At 41.5% G+C, this 14,937-nt stretch overlaps 1 protein-coding gene across 5 annotated transcripts in view; it reads right to left on the bottom strand.

The window, feature by feature from the left end:
* cacna1bb (calcium channel, voltage-dependent, N type, alpha 1B subunit, b) overlaps positions 1 to 14,937 on the bottom strand; it is a 250,495-nt gene that overhangs the window by 160,320 nt on the left and 75,238 nt on the right. For all 5 annotated transcript variants that reach the window (XM_078162190.1, XM_033647132.2, XM_078162191.1 and 2 more), the window contains exons 3-4: positions 2,667 to 2,758; positions 1 to 22 (exon numbers count right to left, since the gene is read on the bottom strand). The exon at positions 1 to 22 is cut by the window's left edge and continues 131 nt beyond it. In XM_078162190.1, the coding sequence (XP_078018316.1) occupies positions 1 to 22; positions 2,667 to 2,758 (114 nt within the window). The remainder of the gene's footprint in view (positions 23 to 2,666; positions 2,759 to 14,937) is intronic.

The following is a 14,937-nucleotide window of genomic DNA, read 5'->3' as shown; positions in this document are numbered from 1 at the left end:
GACTTCAATACCACCTGGAGACCTGAGAGACAGAAAAACGATGAGGGGAGGGAGGAGAGTGTTAGCAGGGCTTGGTCTAATTTTTGCAAATGCCTGCTTCAAAGGATCATAGGATTTATTGCACCTTGGGTCTTACTTGTGTTGTTTCTATCAGTTATGATAACACTGAACGCACATAAATTATTGCTTGGATCTAGTAACACAACAGCATCACTACAATGAAGTTGAAGTTGGTCTGCAAACAGCGATGGATCTCTACTATCTGATTAACTGATTGTTTATGTTTTTCTCTCAATGTTACATCTTTTTTGAAAATTAAAGAAAAGCCTAATCTGTTATAAACCGTGTCTTCCTGAGTAACAAATATATTCTTTCTTATGTGGCTGCAGTATTCTCCATATATCACTTAGGCCAAATTCTGTGCATGCTTTCCTAAGGAGATATACATTTTTCTGCTCTATGTATTTTGGCATTAGATGAGTCTAGTTTTGGGTTCAATACTAAATCTAGGTCTCCCCTCTGCTATCATGACTCCTTTGCTTTTAGTTGTTATCAAATCAATCAGCTGTGACATACGTTCTGGACCCGTGTCTGGTGGTTAGTATACATTTATAAAGCAGATCTCTGTACAATCTATATTTCTCCTCTTTCCAGCTACCATGACATATCTTCATTCTTTATCGATACTGCAGGTTTCCTTTATAAAGTCAACACGTGATTTAAAAATCATAGCCACCCCAAGTTGAGCTGAGCTACACGAACTGTAACATACCTGGCCTTTGGTTATTTTCTTTACTTTCTCATGTTCTTGTCTTTTTAAATGAGTTTCCTGCAGAAATATTACATCCCCTTTATCTCTTTTCATCTGAAGCGAAATCTTTTTCTTTTTAACCTTGTTATTTAGCCCATTAGCATTCAATGATATAATAATTAGGTCAACCATGAGACAGTTGAAAAGTCCATGGTCCTGCTGTCAAAGTTTATATTTCCAAGTTGGCACGCTTTGTTCTTGAATTTATCCATTGTAGACAGGTATAGTAAAAGAAAAATAGTATAATAGTAAAAAAAAAAAAAGTTTTTCTCCCCATCTAACTTATAGTAATAGATGTCTGCCTTACTTAAAGGTGCTGTATGAAAGAATGTGGCCAAAACGGTTACTGCACTCAACTTCAAACTAGTGCCACGAGTCGTGTCCGCCCCCCCTCCCCTACAGATTTGAGGTTGCTGGACAGCGGCACGCTGGAGACCGATTTGTTTGCCCACGGGCGGCTGCCGTGGCAGGGCCGCGTCGCCGCGTCCTTGATCTTCGGTTTTCCACCGGACCGTTCAAGCAAGTCCGGCTTCTCTGCTGCTAACGCTGCTGCTAACACTGCTGCCGGGATACAGCTGAGGACGAGCCGGCAGCTAATGCTATGTACTAGGACACTGCTAATGCTGCTTGCCGTGCTGCTGTAGCTCAGTCGTAACTGTAACTGATGCTGAGACTCTACTGACTGCGTGACTGGTAGACGGCGGTGGGTGGCGCAACAGGCCAAAACACAAATTCAAAACATAAACATGATTTGCGGACTGTAAAAATGTTTTTTAAATGCGAATATTCTGGCTGTACTATTGTTGTCAGTGAGATCAGTATGTTATATGAACATTATTCCTTAGTCTCTGTGACATATTAGGAGGATTTTACGACTACTTGGTTTAGATTTCTTACATATAGCTCCTTTAAATATAATGGAACTAGATGGCACTCAGCTTGTAGTACTCGAAGTACCTGACAAATAAATTTGACAAAGTCTCTTTTCAGTAAACACTACTCAGTTACTCGAGATAATCCACAGACCTTGTTGTGATCAGTTTCACGTAGGAACTATTTTCTTTCTACTGAACAACACCCACTACTTGTATCATGATGCAGAAGAAACGTGCATCTACTCATGGATAAGATGCTCGTGCTTGAGACAGCACGAGATGTAAACATTGATGGCATCCTCCGTGGCTGAGCTGTAACATTAGCTAGCTCAGTGTTGCTATGTGAGCTAGCAGTAGTTCAGTAAGGAGAAAACAGTTCCTACATGAAACCACTCACAACAAGGTCTGTGGATTATATTGAGCAACCAGGTCATGATTTCTGGAAAGAGAGATTACAGACATCTCTATGGTTGATATCTCCGACACTCGACACTGTAGCACTACAGGTAAGAAAAAAAAGTATGTATTTTTGATTTTGGGGTAACTGTCTCTTTAATCTCTCCCAGATCTCAGCAAATAAACTGGTGAGTACAATGTCATTATAACCCATGGAAATGATGGTCCGTTTCAAGTTGTAATAAACACAAATCATCCTTTTACCATGGAATTCAAGCCTTAAATGAAAGTGATCCGTGCATCAATAAAAGTTAGTCTTTCATATTTTAAAGGTAAAATGAGAACTTAAGACAGTCAAAGGCCAGTTTACTACATTTACATGTGTACTTGTAGGACAGAGAAGTAAAAAATATAAGAACATATCATAGCAAAAGACAAAAACAAAAGGATGGAAAAATTATTCTGATGTAATCCTTCCCTTTTATCTCAATGTTCAGATCACAGCGATACCATTTCCTGAAGTTTGTACTGAGTCATTTTGTCCATCTTGAAATTATAATATCTTCAAATGTTGAGTGACTTACTTGGGATTCCTGACACGAGTTTTAGGGGTCTCAGCACTCTCACCGCTCGCAGTGTTCGCAGGTCAAAGTCCGAACCCACCGTGGCCAAGATTCTGTATATACACACACAGACACAAACAGAACGGACGGTTGAAATCTCTGCAGTGTGGCACTGTATTTCATTATAGCATTAATACACACATCATAGAGATGCAGCTTACAATTTTATGTTTAATTTGTTTTTGTTTTTCTCCAATAAACAAACTTGTTGTGATATCTATTAAATGTCAGAGAATAATGAAAAAATGCAAATTACAGCGAAGTCTTCAAATTTTGTCTGCAATCCAAATATATTGAATTTACAAAGATATGAAACAGAGAAAAGCATTTCAAGATGTATACAAATAATATCTCTGCCTTCTACCACACACCAAAACACATTCACAAACACACACACAGCCTATAGCTTGATCACGTGTGTGTCTGATTACATCATGTGCTCTTTATGTCTGCTTTTACCTACAAGCAGAGGAACGGCATACTGTGGCAGGTCCTGTGTGTGTGTGTGCGTGTGTGTGTGTGTGTGTGTGTGTGTGTGTGTGTGCGTGTGTGTGCATGCATTTGCCACTGAGCCACAGCTGGCAGCCCTCATTACAGGCTATACACAGAGGGGGAGACTTAAGTGCTCCACTGAAACACACAGAAAAAAAAATATGCTCTGGGCAAAGGAGAGAGACAGAAAGAGAGGGGGGGGTGGGGTTAACAAGTAAAGAGAGGAGGAGGAGGAGGAACATAAAATTAAGAATGACTGTAAAGAGATAAAGGGTAAGTGAACTGCAGCCTGGAATAATAATAATAATTTGATCTGGAATCTAGGAGGAGGGAAACATTCCCACATATTCCTTACTTTGGGGACCTTGTTTCATAGGTGTACAATTACATAGGGATGACATGGAGTCACATAGCAGCTTTCAAGGAAGCTAAAATGTCCTCACTCACATTTTGACTTTAAAACCAAGATAACTGACAGAATAAATGTTGGAATTGTATGTTTCTGCATGTAGCAGATATGTTGAATTTATGTATAACTTTTCTTTACAATGTATCAATGTTGTGGTTAGCGTATGGTTATGTTCAGGCACAAAAGCCTGAAAATACAAGTCCAATATCTGTGCATTATTTTATTTTATTTTATTTTTTCTGTGCATTATTTTATCTGTGCATTGTCTATTTATCTATGGTGGTCATCTATTTATTACCTTAACCTATTTATGCCCTTTTTATGCTGACTTTTGGTGCTGCAAACGAAATTTCGTTGTGTTTTTTATATGCAATGGCAATAAATATCTATCTAAAAAACAGTTGGTTGTGGTCAGGAAAAAAAATCACGTTTTAGGACCCACAGTCACCGCTGGAAATGCAGATGTCATGTTAATAAACAACTGGATTTGGTGGCCCAGTTGCTGCTGAAAATGAAGCTGATGTATTGATAAAAAACAGCCAATTTTGGTGGACAATCACTGCTGAAAATGTCTTGCTAATAACAAAGAAGATATACTTTATTAATCCCCAAGGGGGAATTAAAATTTTTCACTTGTTGTCATATACACACAGTCCTGAAATACACACACACGTGTAACAGGACCTATACATGCATTAAACGAAGGAGATGTCAGAATGAAGGGGTTGCGTTATGGGCACCACGCCAGTGCCCAGGAGGTGAGCTGACACCTTTCCAGTTACCAGCCCACACTCCATGCTTAGTCCAGACAGGGACTTAAACCGACGACCCTCTGGTTCCCAACCTTAGTCCCTATAGACTGACCCACTGCCACCCCAAAACCAAACAAACCGCCCGAAACAGCTGGTTTTGGTGGCACAATCACAACTGGAAATGTCGCCTATGTCTCACTTAAAGACATTCAGTTTTAGTGGTGCAGTTGCTGCTAGACATATTGAAGATGTCTCACTAAAAAATTGCCGGCTTGATGGCACAAATGCTGCTGAAAAGCCATTGATGTCTCACTAAAAAACAGATGGTTTTGTTGCTGGTTTCCAACAGCGTTTTGCAGCTTGGCAGTCATCTTGCCTAGGTGTCACGCTATCTGCCATCACCTTAACGTCTCAATGAGCAGCTCAAATACATGTGATCGGAACTAGGTCACTTTAGAAATATTGATATGATACGTATGAAAAGTACAAATGCAAACATACAATGCCAACATTTTCTTCTTGACTGGGCTGTTGAAACACAAGGGTGAAACAGATTTTCATTTTGTTTCAGTCCAGTCCGCACTGTTGTGTGGCTGCAGACACACTCCATGGTGCAAGGTCATTATGCGTAGACAGAGTTACTCAATATGACTTTGTCTGTAATATCACTTTCTATTCTGTGTCACTTCCTTGTTAGCAAATCTGACCAACAATGGTGGAGACAGAATGATGAGTTGAGAAAAGTCTGCCTCAGTTTGCTGAGAGAAATGATAATCAGACTGAACTGCTGCGAAGCTTCCCCTCTACTGAAAAACACAGAGATGATTCATGAAGCATTTTTTTAAACACATTTGAGAATAAATGATATTATTTATAACATCCCAAATGGCTTTGTTTTTTAAACCTCTCAGTTAAGTACCGTCGGGAGCCCCAAAGCAGGCAGAAAATCCTCAAGGGTACAATAGCTTTTATACGGAGGGTAGAATACACTCATGACTGACTGAAAGGAATTCTCACACACACACACAGAGAAAAAAGTAGAAAACAAGAAAGGTCGCTTATCGCTCCCTGGTTACCAGTTGGCATGGTAACCGATAAAGCACATCTGTGCTTTATGGGAATTATCATGATGGGTGAAATCAGTCTGCTGGGATGAAAGTGCCTGCTTGCTGTGTAATATAGAATATATTATATTATACATATTTCACGCAGAGTCTTTGCAGTTCATCAAATTCTCAGACAGTGATGGATTTCCAAATGCTCTTTTATAATTTTTTCATTACCTCGCCACATGCAAATTGTGGTTTTTATTTACTGTTTTATGATTTTCAGCTTCACATGGGAGGCTAGGTTTAGATATAAGCAGTGGGGGGGGGGGGGGGGGGAGAGAGTTGTCTCTCTCCGAGGTGCTGAACATCTAAACCCACTCTATCTGTGTCTCTCTCTGTTGTACTAAAACAGTCACACACAGCTGCTCAGTTCAGGGCTGTCCAAAAGCTACATATTAGTCATAATGGATCTATATGAAAGGCTCCTCCAGATGCAGCTGAGCAACACCAGCCCTGTTGCCAGAAGTAAATGTTGGCATTGTATGTTTCTGCAAAGACTCTGTCATCGGAAGGTGAGGAGGTGGAGACACCAGTTGTTTTTTCGCTGCATTTCCAGCATCTTTTGTGCCACCAAACGCGGTGGTTTCAAGCCAAAACACAATCTTTTCCTCACTATAACCAAGTGGTTTTTGTGTCTAAACATAACCACATATCATCCACAGCATTGTTAGAACATATCCACTACATAATAAAGTACAAAAGTAACATATATGGTTTGAAACGTACAGTACAATGCTAACATTTATTCTGGTGGTTGGGTTGGACATACAGCCTTCCTTTGCCTCGAATTAAAGAGCAAAACTTGTGTCTTCTGCAGCACTCATTCAGTCGGCCCTTATCACCACTGAAGTCCAGATGTCAGGATGATATGGGCGTTCCGGTTAGGAGCAAATACAATTAACAGAAACAGCAAAGCCGTGTAGGTTGTTGTGCCAACACACAAACATGACACACAGCGTATTAAGACGGAGATGAGCTTCTAATGACCAGAACTGGAAACATGTTTACAGGTTGGTTTTGTTTCCAGTTCTAGTTAAAATCTGTACTTTTTCTCTGTCACTTGGAAAAAAAACTATGTGGAAGATCAGGGTGAAAATGTGGGGACGCTTAATGTCATAGTCAACAGTACCCTGACTGCTGTTAGGTACCGGGATGAAACCCTCAAAGCGGCGGTCAGACCTTACGCTGGGCCCAGGTGCAGGACAATGCCCGGCCTCATGTGGCCAGAGTGTGTAGGCAGCTCCTGGATGACGAAGACATTGATGTCATTGACTGGCCCTCTCGTTCCCCTGACCTAAATCCAGCTGAGCACCTATGGGTCATTATGTATCAGTGCATCCGACACCGCCAAGTACCACCACAGACTGTCCAGGAGCTCACTGATGCCCTGATCCAGGTCTGGGAGGAGATCCCCCAGGACGCCATCCACTGACTCATCAGGAGCATGCCAAGATGTTGTTAGGAGTGCATACACCACACTACACATGAATCCATGAATTTTGAATCCAGCCCTCATTTTGGTTTCCACTGACTGTTGTTACGTCATTTTGTGCTCAACATATTACACAACGTACATCAGTAACGATTTTCAATTTGAAAAATTTGTTCATCAAGATCTGATGTAGGATTTAATTTTTTGAGCAGTGTGTTATGCACTAATTCAGTTGGCATAGTTAGAGTTCAAATAATTTGCACATTGCCCTGGAAAACTTCAAATTTAAGTCAAACCTCAAATGTCCGTGTCCTGCTTATGTCGTTGATGGCCAAATGAGAAGCAAGCAAGAATAGTCTTTTCAAAGCCGCAGCGACCCAAGAAACAGAATGAAAAGAGGATATAAAAACATGAATCATCCCTCTGTGCTGTTTTTATATCCTCCACAATCAGTAACTCACTTTGTTCTGCTAAGTGTGCACATGTATGTGTGTCTGCGCGTGTGCACATTTGCCTGTGAAGGGATGATTTGATGACTGTGTAGACAGACAGTCGGGCAGGGAGCAGGCTGAAGAAGGAGCTATGAGTTTTAATATCCCTTTATCATCACCACAATATATCCATGTGGGCGCCAGACACTGGCACAGGAAATATGAGGGTGATGCTATCGTCTGTCACTCGCTCATGCACACACACACACACACACACACACACACGTGGAGCCACATGGCACTTTCCTCCATATCATCACACACAGGTACAAACAGTAAAGCATGTTTGAGCAGGTAGATGTTTGCTCATCTGCAGGGTCGGACCACTCGCATAAAAACAAAACAAACTGACATTTACAAAGACACATATTCATACAAAAGCAAAAAATAAAAAATAAATCTGTGTGGTTCATCAAATATATATCTAGATTCTGTGATTCAGCCTTTCTTGCTGGAGTAAATATAGAACCTGAACTAACTGAACCTTGAAGAAACAATGGAAGAACAAAACAGAGAGATAGAAGAGTGATTCATGCTGCCCATCAAAATCTGTAGGAAGGAACATTCACTTCACTTCACTTGGTTGTCTATTAATTTTAGTTCTTCATGCAAAAATAAAACAAAGCAACAAAAACAAAAGAGAAAGGCAAAAATGTTGATGTTCACCTCCTCCCTCAGTTTGTTAGATGAGCTTTCGCAAACATGACTGGAAGTGAGTGCTGACATGCTCACGAGGAGAAAATATTTGACCACTGCAAGGCAAGTTTATTTATATATCATATTTAGCAACAAGGCAATTCACATTGCTCCACTTGAAACGTCACAAACATCAAGGATGTATGGAGTAGTCAATTAAACATTGCCAACCTTGCTAGGTAATAGCTGGCTAAATTTTCATTCCTACTTACTTGAAAGGCAAAACATTTTTAGCGTAAATCAACATGTCAACATGTTCGGGTGAAAGGTGCGACCTCAGATGATCAACAATAAGCCCAGCAGCTGAAAAAACGCTTTCAGCTGGCACACAGAGATAGCAACTTGCAAGCCAGTATAGTTTTGGAAAGCGTCAGCTCTTCTCCTATCAACTTTGTGAGTGAGTTTTTGTCATGTATTGCAGGATGATATGCAACATTTATAATGCATGATGCAAAGTGCCACACATTTCAGCTGCACTTAAAATACAATTTGTTTACTAAAAAATGTAATTAACGATTTCAAATGGCTCTTACCAGAAACAAAATATGTTTTTCTGACAATATTTAAATTAGATTGTGCTCAGTTTTGACTGTTTTCTTACTTTTGGACAAGTCGACTAGGCTAAGTTTAAACTCTTGTTTTAAAGTCAGGATAATTTGTTATTAGGAACATCCCTAATCGAGACAAAGTGAAAAAGAAACAAAATATAAACCAACATTTATGGAAAATTTAAAACAGTCCTTAAAGTGCAAAAGAACAGAAAACACAAACAAGCTAAATTAGAATAAGACAGGTATAAAATACAAGAATAAAAGTTACAGGTAGTATAATAAACAAATAATTGTTTGATTTAATAAAAGGCAGTGACTACCTGTCTGTGGACTTACAGAATTGGATGTGTAAATACGGTAGGCAACTGTCTGCAAACAAGTTAGCTACACCAATTTTTAAAAGCAAAGACATGGCTGTTTGTTTGGCAGCTTGCTTTGGGGCTTTAAAAAAATATTAACTAAACTTTGAAAGAATAGTTTGATATTTTGGGAAATGCTCTCCAAGTTGAGTAGATTTATACCACTCTCACAACACACCTGTACGATAGCCTGAGGTCCCAACCAAAGTGTTTTTTTCCCTAGCTGAAAACACCAGGCACCCCTCTGGAAACGTACAACCTGGAGCACTTTGAGGAGCTTTGGAGGCACAGCGTTTTTTAAGCTGAGGTGCTTTGGTTGTGTTTGGTTGCTATAAAATGGAATAATCGCAGGAATACAAAGGAGGACGGACCCGCTGGTCTATGTAGGATCATAAGTGGAAACATATTTTAATCTATATATTGTGATGTCATGAGAGGTAGTGTCACTGAGGGGAGATAGATTCCCCCCCGGTGGATGCAGCAAGGACTACAAACCATCATGGCATCCAGGAAAGGACTACAAAACCTGTTTAGCAAGCAAGCAAGGCAGTCAGAACAAAGGTTGCTGCCCAGCTGAAACAGATAAGCTGATAGCTCTAGTAATGGAACTGAAAGGGAGGGGAAACAGTGCATGTAGGGGAGACACTGAGAAGAACAGAGCTTTAGTTGTATTATCAACAAGACAGTAAATTGGATGTTTGATATAAATATCTGTTTTTGTTTTGTTTACTGTCTGTCTGCAAGAATTAAGTTGAGCTGTTGAAGTAGACTGAATTTAAGTTGGAAAGCAACACTTTACTGTCGTCATCTCCTGCACCCACACCTTCAAAGCTCCAAGAGAAAAGCTCCCGACCTCTCAAGACATCACAATATACAGTATATTAACACATTTCTCCTTTTATGTCGTCCAGCACTTGTACGTGTGAGATGTGACGGTTGGTCTTTGTGGTAAAAAAAGCTACAGTCAGCAGCCAGTTAGTTTAGCTTAGCATAAAGAGTGCAAGCAGCAAGCAGCAAACAGCAAACAGCGTGCCTAGCTCTGTCCGATGGTTAAAAAAAATCTGCCTGCCAACAGGTCAATAAGCTATATCTCTTTTCTTTAATCTGTATAAAAACTGAAGTGCAAAAACAACATGATGTAGATTTGTGTGAGACTAAGAGGTGGTGATGGGTGGTTGTTGTTTTTCTAACTTAAGAAAGAGCCAATCATACCCCAAATGTTTAACTATTCCTTTAAGGGAAGCGAGAGGAAACAGTCAAAAGGAAAAAAGAAACACAGAGGTGGAAAGATGTATCTGAGAAACAGAGAGGCAAATGGAGAAACACACCCTTCTCGTGAGGCTGAGTGATGTAGTTTAATTACTGCGACCCTGCCCAGCTGGGGGCTGGGGGCTGTGATTGAGTTCTTCACACGTCCCGGTAAGAGGAGACGGAGGCTCCCAGAGGACACACAAGAGAATATGATGCTGAAAACCTGACAGAAGAACTGCCTGCCTGTCTGTCTGAACATTAGCAGCTGCTCACAGACTGTCTGTCTCTCTGATTGCTCTCTGCCTCACATTTGAACAGAGCCAGCTAGTGAATATTTTAATTCAATACCTGTTTGTTGAGCTGGTGCTGCCTGTCTGCCATTTCAGCTCAGGGGTGAGAGTTATCCCTGAACCAGTCACAATCTATGCCAGGGGTCTACTTACTGTAAGCAATAAGCCACGAGAGGCTGTGGGTTACAGTGATTTTAGAACAGCTAAGAGGCGTTTTTCAGGCACGACGCAGAGCAGAGTGGGAGGGAAAGCCACTAGAGGGGGATTTTTAACTGAGGAAAAAAGACACAATTCAGATGCACATATCAAGATATTATGTCAGGACCCATCACCAGTCTAGGCAGTAGGCAGCACATTAGGGCCAGGGATGGATTACTGAAGGGGACTAGCAGGAACACGCCCAGGGGTCCAGAGTATCAGGTGACCCGTGGCCTCCACCTGCAAAATCTCACTCAAGTTAACAAGTACTTATCGGGAAAAGACTCAAAATGACCACAAAGAGATGCAACGGGACTGTGAGGAGACATAAAATAACTGTAAATAGAGGCAAAATATCACGAAGAGACACAAAACGACTGTGCCCAGGGTCCCATTGTCTCATAATCCGCTCGTAATTAGGGCAATCACTGTATAATATATGATTTGTATGATGAGTTTCCTGCTGCTCTGGAAAGGTAGTATAGGCAAGACAAAAATATCTGTCTGCCTAATGACTTGTCAAACTGCATATGTTTTTTGTCTGTACAAATATCTGTCTGTGTCTATTGGATTACTATCAACATTATGTCAAATGTTATTGATCCGCTGTAAACCTCAGACCAAAAGAACTCAATTGTTTTGCACTTCAGTTGGCGGGCTTGTCCATCTCTTATTGACAACTTCCACCCAAAATCCTATTGATTTTGGTGTGGGCATCTATGTTTCCCAGAGGATAACTCCTAATGATTCTGGTAAAAGTCAGACCTTATTGTCAAACACCACAACCAATCAATATTCCCTCTCATTTCTATGTCATTTCCATGACACATATTTCACGAGTGACCTGTCAATGATTTTATTTCACAATCTATACCATGGTATCCATCTCTTTGACATCTCTGCTAGGTTTAGGCCATTGCTGGCTAAGTTGCAATTCAGTGAGAAGGTCCATCCATCCATCCATCCTTTTTCAACCCCTTATCCGAAGCCGGGTTGCAGGGACAGCAGGCCCCAGCAACACTTTCCAGCTCCTCCTGGGGGACCCTGTGGTGTTCCCAGTCCAGATGAGATATGTAATCCCTCCAGCATGTTCTGGGTCTGCCCCGGGGCCTCCTACCAGTTAGACATGCCCGGACACCTCCAACGGAAGGCGCCCAGGAGGCATCCTGATCAGATGCCCGAATCACCTCAACCGACCCCTTCTGGCGCCAAGGAGCAGTGGCTCTACTCCGAGCTCTTTCAGATGTCCGAGCTCCTCACACTATCTCTAAGGCTGAGCCCAGCCACCCTTCTGAGAAACTCATTTCGGCCGCTTGTATCTGAGAGCTCGCTCTTTTGGTCATGACCCAGAGCTCATGACCATAGGTGAGGGTTGGGACGTAGATGGACCAGTAAATTGAAAGCTTTGCCTTCCAGCTCAGCTCCCTCTTCACCACGACGGAGCGGGGCACCACCCGCATCATTGCCAGTCCATCTCACTCTCCATTCTACCCTCACTCTTGAACAAGACCCCGAGGTACTTAACTCCTCACTTGGGGCAGTAACCCACTCCCCAACTTGAGGGGCAATCCACTGTTTTCCGGCAGAGAACCATGGCCTCAGACTTGGAGGTGCTGACTTTCATCCGACTGCTTCACACTCGGCTGCAAACCACCCCAGTGCATGCTGGAGGTCATGGTGTGATGAAACAGAACCACATCATCTGCAAAAGCAGAGATGAGATTCTAAGCGGGATCGCTTTATTGCAATACTCAAATCACAGCATTTTTTTTTTTACTGAATGGTAAATGGTAATGGGAAGGGATTTAGCTCACTGGATTGGCAAAAACATCTGGTACAAACTATGCCTCAAATTATCTCCAAAGACAACACTACATCACAGTATATATATGTAAATGGTGATATAAAATTACAGGGACAAGATAGGTGACTGTATCTGCACTGCCAAAACCTAAAATCCATTCAGTGTGACCTACTTGTCTGTATTTTTTATCTCTCAGTTTATGTCTCAGAACTTTGGTGTCACAGCTTTGCATCCTATAAACACAATCATGTCTAAAATGTCTCTTCTATTTCAGTTACAGGGGAGCATGAATGAGCAGGCAGACGCACACCAACAACACACAATGTAGGAAACAGACCTCATCATTAGACACAGACCATTTCTTGCCAATTAGACCTCGTTTCTACCGTCTCATCTAATAGGAAACGAGCCAACCAATCATGAGACGGGCCTCAGTATGTCATATCCAGTTTGTGAACAAAAGTGGAAAGTGTGTGCGCATGTGTGTGAATGGTGGTGGGCTGTATCGCCGTGACGTTATATGATATGAGTGGACAGCTGTGACAGAGTCAGGAGAGCAAGCATTTCCCACAATGCACATGAGGACAGAAGGGGGTACTCATGAAGTCATCGTGGCTGCCAGAGCCGCTCGCCATCAAATATGGCTGCTGTTGTAGTGCTGTGGTTCTAAATTAACACTGCATGCATGCGCATACGTGCATGCACACAAACACACATTCACTTCCTCCTTATTAGACTCATAAACAACTCGGAGGCAACAGACTAAAACAAGCTTGCTCACATCCTCAGGCGGGGATGTAACTTAGCTCTGATTTTCCTGATCACGCTCGATCAGCTCTGGCCTGACAACCTCCTATTTCCTTTACATCCAACATAAATGGAAAAAGAAAGACAATGGACATATTTTTAACAGTAAATTGTGTCAGATCTTGGGGAAGTTGTTGGTCTTGTCCTAGAGGTGGAATCAAACCTTTTACAATTTTAATCCAAAGCATAAATAGTGGGCCACGTACTGGAAGTTAGCAGAATAAACTAACATGACTTAAGTAATTACATGAAAGGAGCAGTAATGAGTGACATTACATCATATACCACCAAAGGGAAAAAGCTATCTGACATAAAACAAACAATTAACACTGACATATGATTGATATAATGGATGCTGGGTCCATCCATCCGTCCATTTTCAACCACTTATCTGAAGCCGGGTCACGGGGCAGCAAGCCGAGCAAAGTATTCCATACATTCCTCTCCCCGGCAGCTCTTTCCAGCTCTTCCTGGGGACCCTGGGGCGTACCCAGGAGAGACGAGATATGTAATTCCGCCATGTTATGGATGTTGGGTGTTTTGCAATAAAAAGCTTTTCTCATAATGCGCTCTGCATCTTTGCCAATGATGAATTCAATCTACTTTTCTTGCTAGCTGACGTAACAGCAATAGTGGTAACCCTGTATGCTTTCTTATAGCTTACATAATAAATACAAAAGCAGGTTTAATGAACACCATGCAGGATAGTCTAAAAAATCATATATAGACTTGTACAAAAGCAGTCCTTCAAAATCATCACTCACGACTCACTAGAAGTATTTTATTATTTTGTTATTCATTTTCACTGCGGCTGCTTCTCTGTCCTGCCATGCTATTGTGAGGAAGGTGGCTATAATTCCCACATATGGCCTACACCTTGCTCCGTGTGAGTCTTTCCACCACAGTCCCCACTGAATCCATGCTCCTGCGAAGCACTGATCCAGCCTTCTTAATCAGCTTGTCCAGCTGTTTCTTGTTCTTGTCTGGGGTTGTTCATCATGGTTTTCCTTTCCTGTATCAACAAGACAATACCGTCCTGTGCACAACAGCCTAGTTTCACTAGGTCTTCAAAAAAACAGCACTACAAATGCACAATGCACCCTTTAAGGTATTTTTCAAATGCTGAAGGCTTTCAACAAACTCCAATGTAAACTCATGGACGTCATAATTGCAGTCAGAGCAATGGACGTAGTATAAATAGTAAGAAAATCTGCTTAGCACAGGTGGGAGGACAGGTGGACGGGTGCAACAAGCACAGGACTTTGACCTGGGAGACCGGTGTTCATGTCCTGTGTGAAACTAAATATCACCCTTTAATTATTTTCTCAAATCAAACGTTAATCACATGAGTCGACTAACGTGGCAAACGTCAACCACAATCTTTTTCTTACCCTAATTAAGTGGGTTTGTTGCCTTAACCTAACCAACAAACACTGCGCCACGATACAACGCATCAAGCGTCAAAATATGACAAGTAGGGATGAGATCACGCTGTAGTCTGGTGTTGTTTGTCACGGTTTTTCTTTCCTTTTTTCAACATGAATACATCGCCCTGTGCACAACAGCCCGGTTTCAATCCAAGGTTTTAAAA

The sequence above is a fragment of the Epinephelus lanceolatus genome, chromosome 19, assembly GCF_041903045.1.
Source record: "Epinephelus lanceolatus isolate andai-2023 chromosome 19, ASM4190304v1, whole genome shotgun sequence".
Taxonomy (NCBI): domain Eukaryota; kingdom Metazoa; phylum Chordata; class Actinopteri; order Perciformes; family Serranidae; genus Epinephelus; species Epinephelus lanceolatus.
This window is presented reverse-complemented; position numbering and strand designations above follow the sequence as displayed.